This window comes from Panthera onca, chromosome C1, assembly GCF_046562875.1.
Source record: "Panthera onca isolate mPanOnc1 chromosome C1, mPanOnc1 haplotype 2, whole genome shotgun sequence".
Classification (NCBI taxonomy): Eukaryota; Metazoa; Chordata; class Mammalia; order Carnivora; family Felidae; genus Panthera; species Panthera onca.
In genome coordinates, this window is record NC_138346.1 from 6,600,522 (window position 1) to 6,609,812 (window position 9,291).

The 9,291-nt window shown below is 41.5% G+C and overlaps 1 protein-coding gene and 1 long non-coding RNA gene across 2 annotated transcripts in view; one reads left to right on the plus strand and one right to left on the minus strand.

Annotated features, from left to right (window-relative positions):
• TRPM8 (transient receptor potential cation channel subfamily M member 8) overlaps nt 1-9,291 on the minus strand; it is a 98,023-nt gene that overhangs the window by 57,776 nt on the left and 30,956 nt on the right. The window contains exons 7-8 of the mRNA XM_078450757.2: nt 3,370-3,544; nt 1,792-1,859 (exon numbers count right to left, since the gene is read on the minus strand). Of these exons, the coding sequence (XP_078306883.1) occupies nt 1,792-1,859; nt 3,370-3,544 (243 nt within the window). The remainder of the gene's footprint in view (nt 1-1,791; nt 1,860-3,369; nt 3,545-9,291) is intronic.
• LOC144617106 (uncharacterized) lies at nt 986-3,332 on the plus strand. The gene is made up of 2 exons (XR_013557144.2): nt 986-1,263; nt 3,074-3,332. It is a non-coding gene; the product is annotated as an uncharacterized LOC144617106 (long non-coding RNA).

Consider the following 9,291-nt stretch of genomic DNA (forward strand, 5'->3'; position numbering starts at 1 on the left):
AGCTTAAGTTCTCCATAATAAGTGCTTTAAAATATCTCTACCTACAAAATTGATCATTTCAACTCCTGACATCATAGATTTGCATGACAACTTCTAAAACGGTATTCAATATTATCACTGACAGCTTATGTGACATAGGTTAAAAATATTCATACTCACGAGGTATGAAAATACCTTCAAGCAGCTACATATTTTCTATTATGTTGACACCCATTTCCCTTAGAATTCCCAAATCATTTTCCTTGCCCCTTTTACAAAAAGAGAATAAAATTAAATTTGTTTCTTATATAAATATGCATCACACTTTTATTTCCACAGAGGCTGGCAGAGAGGAATCGTTCTTCAGAGTCTTAATTCACTTGATGGCAAGATAAAGTGATATATATGCCCAGAAGAAACTTTGAGTCCCCAACCTTTAGGAGACACTGAATGCCTTCATGGAGAACATATCACCCATGGAGCGTGTGGTGCCTCATTGGGGCAGACACAAGGGTGTTCCCAGCTCTGCACCCCACTACCTGCCCTGCGGGCAGGTATCCGCATGCTGGGGCCGGAGTGGGGTGATCAGACAGGGAGCTGTCCCTCCTCTGTCTTGTCCCCTGTTCTGGGCACAGTTACTGGCTACACAGGTGCTCGGGGAAAATGCCATGGAACTGTAGTGGCCCTCTGGAAATCAGAATTTCAAATCTAAAATTTGAGAGAGAGATAACAAACATAACCATCTTTCAATTACTTTCTCTTCCTCTCTTCCTCTTCTGCTCTTAAAGCGAGTGTATGTCACCTACTGAGAGTTTCATATTGAAAGAGAATCGTTTGTTTCCCTGATAAGGCTTTCCCTGAAAAATTTTCATTTACCAATGGTCTCAGTAGCAGATCTTACAGCAGGTGCTCAATAAATACACATGAATGAATGAATGAATGAATGAGAAGGCCATTGTTACATAAACAAAGAGAAGTGCTAGGTTACGATTCCAAACAACTTGGCCAGGAATTACTTGTAACTCCGGGAGGAGGCTCTGGGAGGGAAGTGGAAGATAAAGAATCGTAGTATCTACACAGAATAGTTTGGAAAATGAGGGGGCAGGCAAATCAATGTGAAATTAATTAAAAAGAGGAGTTGAAAATCACTTTCTTGTGAAGTCCTATTCCTAAAACTAGGAATCTTCAGCACGACGTGCCTGCCTTGAGACACCAGCAAAAATGCGGTAACACTGATACATTCTAAAGTCAAGCAGATACCTGGCTGCCGGCAAGATGCTCTCAGTAAGATCAAAGTCTGCACAGATGGGGTGGGAAGCAGAATTCCTGCTTGATTCCTCAACTTGGAAGTGTAGAATTGTTCAGGAAGTTTCTGTGATCTCAGTCACTTAGGGTTTGGGATTCCTTCTTGTGGGTGGAGTCTTTGCAGGCCCAGGAAGCATTTGGATGGGTTTTTGGTGGGTCTGGGAATCCTGATCTGGGGGCCACCTGTATTTATGATCACAGCCCATCTCCACGCACATGGGGTAACCATGGTTTTCCAACATACATGCTGCTTATGATCTGTCTTAGGAGTTAATGTCAACCCTTCTCCTTGGTGGGCTGATGGCCAAAGCCAACATTAGGTATACAGGCTATTCATGTTCTTCCAAAGCCTCCTCTGGAATATTAGAGAACATTGTGTGGCTAAGAGAATACTACCTACTTGCTGTAGTAAAAGAAATTGACCACACAAGCCCCAAAGCCCTGAAAATGCAAATTTGCTGGGTTCGCTTGTTGATCAATCTTCTAGAAAACCAAACCAAGACTCACTTTCAAAGTCTCTTTGCCACCTCCTTGGGCAAAACACACAATGGGGATCTTGCCACCGTAGTTGGAATCTGTAAGACATGAAATGTAAAACGTACTCATTAGAAGCACTCATCTACTTCAAGAAGAGGTAGACCAGGAGCTTCTGCTCCATGAGCCCAGGGTGTGAGGTGATGGCTGCATACCTCAGACTGACTATAGGGTGTGAGGTGATGGCTGCATACCTCAGACTGACTACAGGGTGTGAGGTGATGGCCTCAGACCTCAGACTGACTACAGGGTGTGAGGTGATGGCCTCAGACCTCGGACTGACTACAGGGTGTGAGGTGATGGCCTCAGACCTCGGACTGACTACAGGGTGTGAGGTGATGGCCTCAGACCTCGGACTGACTACAGGGTGTGAGGTGATGGCCTCAGACCTCGGACTGACTACAGGGTGTGAGGTGATGGCCTCAGACCTCAGACTGACTACAGGGTGTGAGGTGATGGCCTCAGACCTCAGACTGACTACAGGGTGTGAGGTGATGGCCGCAGACCTCAGACTGACTACAGGGTGTGAGGTGATGGCCGCAGACCTCGGACTGACTACAGGGTGTGAGGTGATGGCCGCAGACCTCGGACTGACTACAGGGTGTGAGGTGATGGCCTCAGACCTCGGACTGACTACAGGGTGTGAGGTGATGGCCTCAGACCTCGGACTGACTACAGGGTGTGAGGTGATGGCCTCAGACCTCAGACTGACTACAGGGTGTGAGGTGATGGCCTCAGACCTCAGACTGAATACAGGGTGTGAGGTGATGGCCTCAGACCTCAGACTGACTACAGGGTGTGAGGTGATGGCCTCAGACCTCAGACTGAATACAGGGTGTGAGGTGATGGCCTCAGACCTCAGACTGACTACAGGGTGTGAGGTGATGGCCTCAGACCTCAGACTGACTACAGGGTGTGAGGTGATGGCCTCAGACCTCAGACTGACTACAGGGTGTGAGGTGATGGCCTCAGACCTCGGACTGACTACAGGGTGTGAGGTGATGGCCTCAGACCTCAGACTGACTACAGAGTGTGAGGTGATGGCTGCAGATCTCAGACTGACTACCTACCCACTGACCATGACGGATGTGTCTCTGTGCCCAAGCCAGCAACAGCATGACATGGGTCGTATTGCAATTCCTTACTGATATTTAAAAGGCTAACGTCTGTGAATGATTTAGTTTTGCCAGGTTCAAGTGTATCCTTAAGATAATTACACTCTCGCTAATCTGCATAATCCTGTGCTTTCTTGAAGGGGTGAAAACTTTACATGACTATGTGTTCTCTCCAGAAAGAGTATTACCAATACAAATGCCTTCCTTCATGTGTGCCCCACTGAAAAAGGAAACAGGTTGAGAACACCTCCAATGCGTCCCTGTTACGGAGTCTATTACTACATCATGATGTACTCTGGTTCCATAACAGGACACATCTCAACACCAGCATCTCAGCAGTGGGAAGACAGAGAGAATTTGCCACTCCATGTGGCAAATAAAGGCTTTCGCTCCATTGTTGCATTGTTCCCTTAAAGTCCACTTTCTAAATCCTGACCTTGAATAGTGCGCTCAGAGATGTACTTCTCCAGCTGATTCCGCAGTTTTGCCTCAACCGTAGGATGTCCGTGGCAGCCATTGTCCACGAGTAACAGATGGGTGTGATTGTTGTCCAGGATATACAGAGGGTCTCTCTTGAAGTCATCCATTATGTACTGAGCTGAAAAATATCCCTGAAAAGTACAGAGAAACTTCTCTTTGAGATTTGTGGCCCAAGATGCAGGATAGCATTTTTATATGTCAATATTAAGGCTAACCCTTCAGGTTCAACTATACTGATGTCTCCTCCCAGAGTCCTAAATGCAGAAGGGTCTTGGAGATCTTATGGAACAGGGCTTCGTTTTAAACATGAAGAAATGAGGGTTCAAAATGGCGGGGTCACTTACTCGCTGTCACATAAATGGCCAGTGACCGTGTAAGGATCACATTTCCAATCTAGTTCTTGTTCCGTTGACCTGTGCTCATTTGTGTAAAGTCATTGAAACTGATAGCATTCCAGGAAGTGTGTGTGTGCTTCTGTGTGTGTGTGTTTGTATCCAGATACACACACAGAAATCTGTGAGTGTGTGTATGTATCTACACATGCACACATACATACACTACTTATATGTGTGTGGGGGGGGATACAGGTAGACATTGATATACACACATAGATATTTGTCTGGAATCTATCACATGCCAAGACCTTTGCCAGGGTCTATGGAGTAGAAATTGAAACAAGATGGAGTCTTTGCTCTTTAGAAGCCCATAGTTACAAGGCCAAAAAAATGAGGCAATTAAAGAGATATTTTGTCCTAACACTTAATTCCATACAATAAACAAGTGCTGGGGTAGCATGAAGAAAGGAATTTCTGACCTTCATGTTCCATTCGAAGGTGTTTGGTTCTTAGAGTATTAGGGTTGCATTAAAAGATGTTCAATCTTGGGGCGCCCGGGGGGCTCAGTCAGTTAAGCGTCCAGCTCTTGATTTCAGCTCAGGTCATGATCTCATGGTTGTGAGAAGGAAACCCACGTCAAGCTCTGAGCTGGCGTGGAGCCTGCTTAGGATTCTCTCTCCCTCTCCCTCTGCCCCTCCTCTACTCACACACATGCACTCTCACTCTCTCTCTCTCTCTTGCTCTCCGTCACTTTGTCTCTTAAAAAAAAAAAGAAAGACGTTCAATCTGAACTCCAAGAATATAAGCAAAGTTTATAAGGGATGATTCAATAGGGAGAGGAAGGTTACTGCCTAGTAACGCCATATGTATTCAATCAGAACAAAAGAAGAATGAAAACAAAATCCAAATATTACAGTTCTCCTCTGAAGGTGGTCCTGGCCCAGTCAGGAGCTCCAATCAAGGAGAGTCCTGGAAATGACAAATGGGATAATATTTGCAAGACAGGGCTCTGGGCACTTGACAGGGGAGCCCTGTAAACTTTCCTGGAACAAATCATTTCTATTCCATTTATATTCTTCCAGAACATAACACTAATTCCAAAACCTCAACAAGGGAAGAATCACACAAGGAAAAGCCAAAGACCACACTCTCTAATGAATAAGGATACCAAACTCCTAACAAAGCACTGGATGATTAAACCCAGTTAAGATTATTAAGGAAAAATTAGCATTGTTTCTAAGATTAAGTCCATTAGATTATGGCTTCAAGGGGAAAATTCCAACCCAATAGATGCAAAAAGACACTTTGTACCCAACATTCACTCTGGATTAAAAAAATTATAAACTGGAGGGGCACCTGGGTGGCTCAGTTGGTCGGGTGACTGACTTCGGCTCAGGTCATGATCTTGCGGTCTTTGAGTTCGTGCCCCGCGTCGGGCTCTGTGCTGACAGCTCAGAGCCTGGAGCCTGCTTCGGATTCTGTCTCCCTCTCTCTCTGCCCCTTCCCCACTCATGCCCTGTCTCGCTCTGTCTCTCAAAAATAAATGTTAAAAAAAGTTATAAACTGGAAATAAAAGGATGATGCCTTATGATACTTTCTGAAAATACATGTATATTGAAGCTTTCACCAAATCCTATTTACTGGTGAAAATACTAGCCTCGTTCCTACCAGCATGACACCAGGTATTTTGAATGCCCATCGGGATACTTGCTATGATCATTGGTATTTAACATCACACTGGACATTTTAGCCCAGGCATCAATACAAGCAAAAAATGCAAGATATAATTAAATGGAAGAGTTGCATTTAGAAGTAACACTTTTATCAGTAATATAGTCGCAAACAAAGAACACTCAGAATCTACTGAAAAAAAAAGAATTCATAAAACATTTGATTCAAAACAACAAATAAATCCCTTTTTATATAAAAAACGGCCTCCAAAATTACATTGAATGAGGACCTCATTCACAATAATAACAAAAATACATAATCACTAGAAATAACATTAAGAAGAAATATGTAGGTCTTAATGAGGAAAAGTGTAAAACTTTCCTCAAAGACACAGACTTGCAGAAACTGAGAGATATCCTATCATTGGAAGGAGACTCGATATTACAACAATTTAAATTTTCCTGCATCAGATTATAGGTTTTAACATGATTCCCACTCAGTGAGTATGAAATTTTATTGTGTTGTTTTGCCTCGTGGTTTGTCTTTGTGGTTGTGCTTTGACAAAGGGATTTTATTTATTCTTTTTTTAAACTTTTTAATGTTTATTTATTTTAGAGAGAGACAGAGACAGAATGTGAGTGGGTTAGGGGCAGAGAGAGAGAGAGACACAGAATCCGAAGCAGGATCCAGGCTCTGAGCTATCAGCACAGAGCCCGATGCAGGGCTCGAACTCACGAGAGCCGTGAGATCACGACCTGAGCCAAAGTCAGACACTCAACCAACTGAGCCACCCAGGCACGCCTGACAAAGGGATTTTAAAGTTTAAATACCAAGAATAAGGAGAGGCATGAGCTCTTTTTTCATACATGTGTATTGCAACAATACTTTGGAAAGTGTAGCACTGACTCCAGAAAAAAGAAAAAACAGCTGATGGAAAATGAGAAAAAGCCCAAAAGAGATCCTCAAAATATATAAAACTTCAGTGTTTGTGAAATGTGGTATTGTTTCAGACCAGCTAAGTCCGGGTCCTGGTATAGCCCGTCTACTAGGAAGGGGGGGGGGGGGGGTGGGTTGTAAGCCACGAATAGAGACCACAAAGGAAGATCCGGTCAACAAAGTTATTGTAAACAACTTCCACAGAAGACCAAACACTCTTTTTCAGGGAAGACAGAAAAGAAACAAAGAAGTCGACCACAAGATCCTATGCGTTGGATCACCAGAGATTATCATTAACAGACACATAAAAGGAATACAAACTAGTGCTATAATTTGAGTATTTAAAAATAATACACACTCACTGTAGGAAACATGGAAAATGCAGGATAAAGTGCAAGAAAAATGAAAATCATGCTTAATTCTACAACTCAGTGGTCAGCACCATCAAGACTTTAGGGAACTTCTGTCTTTCCTAGGCACACAGATTAATTTACGTAGCTTTCATAATTTTTTATTTAAAACTGCAAATATTCTCTGTCCCTCCCCCGTTCATGCTCTGTCTCTCTCTGTCCCAAAAATAAAATAAACGTTGAAAAAAAAAAAAAATTTAAAAAATATAAAACTGCAAATATTTTCCATACCATCAGAAAAATCTTTGGAAGTATTATTTTCCACAATTTTCCTTCATGTTTATAAAGTAATCTACCAGAAGATCCCTCTGCTATTGAGATTCCTAGCTCTTTAGGTTTCTGTCAATTCTGGATATTGTCAGAAATATTTTAATCATCTGTTTGTCTAAATATTAAATTCCTAGTGAGATATCTGTAAGTACAGTATGAACAGTTTTCACATGCTTGATATATACTTTGCAATGGTTTTCCAGAAAGGGCACCGATTTGTTCTTTCTCCAGCAATGCATAAGGATCTCACACTTCTGTATGTGTTGGAGACCATAAACATCTTTGAAATTAACCAATAATAGAGTTTTAAAATTTTTTCTGGGTGAAAGCATCTGGCCCAGAGCAATTTTGGAGCTTTTTACTTCCCTTTAAGCTTGTTCACTGATAATTCATCTAGTCAGATTTTCTAGTTCTTCTTGTTGAAACGGGTTTTGAAAATTATAGTTTTACAGAAAAATATAAATTCCCATGAGATGTTCAAATTTTTTGGCATACAATTATATGTTACATCCACACAATTTTCCTCAATATTTGTTATCATGTTTGAATTCTCGGTTTTATTTATTCCTTAAATTGTTAAAATGATTTCAGGGAATAAAGAATATTTCTATTCTTCCTCTTTTTTCCTTTCTAATTTAGTTCCGATCAAATATTTTTTTTTCTTCCTGCTCCTCTTAAGTTGTGTTAGAGTGTCATTTTTCAAACCCATTAATTTGAACACGATGGTGGTTAAAAGGCCGTGAACCATGTTTCTGCCACTTACTAGCCATGTAAAAAAAAGAAAATTTCTTACTTTCTCTATGCCTTAATCTTCTCATCTATAATGAGAAGGTAACAGTAGCACTTAACTCCTTGTTGAGTTAGCTTCAGTGTTGTGAAGATTATTATTAATATCATTGAATTATTTTCTTTATTTTTGCTAATAAAGGTATAGGACTATGCATTTCACTCTGAGGGCAGCTTTGGCCATATATTGTTAGTCCTTGCATATAATATTTTCATTTCCACTGCTTTCTAAGTGACTTGCGATTATATTTTTTGAAAGCTCATTTTTGACCCAATAGTTATTTAGCAAGGTGTTGCTAGTTTGTTTCTTGCTTCCCAAGTGATTGGAACTCTCTGTTTAATCTTTACATACTCATGTCACATTTTACTTGTTGATAGAGGATGGGCCTCATAAACTGCCATGAGGGAAATACTGAAGTCTTTTGTGGTCGTTGTTCCAATCCAGGGGGATTGGTAGTTGGTACATAAAGTACCTACTTTATGGGGTTGCTCTTGTGATTTTTTGAATTCATATATAGAATATATCCACCACGACAGTGGTGATTCTCCAACACGAAGCTGATGCCCAGGACAAACATGGCTGAGAGACAAACAATGCGATCTTTCCCACACAGCCTGCCCACTGTCCTCAGAATTCTACCAGGCGACACTCATCCTGAAGTTGGCATTTGATGTGAGATGATTTTGCCTTCCCTGGCTGTGTGTCCAGCAATAACAAATAAAAGCTACCATTGACTTTGCACAATATTCCGTCCCATACAAGGTTATTATTATAAAATAATACAAGGTTATTATTATAAAAATTCAAAGAAAACTCACTCAAGACTCTGTAGCTAGAAAAAGTCTACTCTGTGTGCAAAGCCCATCCTCCAGCCACCCCACCAGGCTGCCTCCTGGAAGATTCTCTGGAATGGCTCCTCGCTTTTCTCGGTCCCTTCTACACCTCAAAAATACAGATGTAATATCATTTAAAGAAAAATAAAAAGAACCAGAGTAATTCTAAAACTCCACCTAAACTTCTAAGGAGCCCCAAGTGGGAGAAGGTAGAGATTAAATTGGGATTTCTGAACATCTGGCCCAAAGCTTCTAGACAGACATCACCTATTGCTTGAGGAGGTTTTCAACTCACTAGAAATGCTGTTTTCAAAATTCCATGCTTGATACAAAACCTCATAGGTCTACCTTGCATTTAGAACGTGAAATGTGTATTGATTACTCTCTAAATATGCCCTCAGGAAACTCTGAGGGGAGAACTATTCACAGCCCTCTTAATCCCAAATTAACCAGGGTTCACAGCATTGATTTCAATACCTGTGAATGTAGCCAAGCAATAAGGGTATGGTGGCCAGAGCTTAAGCCCTCCTGGGACAGACTCAGGTCATAGCTGTAAAGAATAAAGAGCCTGACTTTAACACGATATTGCCAGGCAGAAATTTTAATGAACAAGACGCATCCATTGGTAACTCCTTC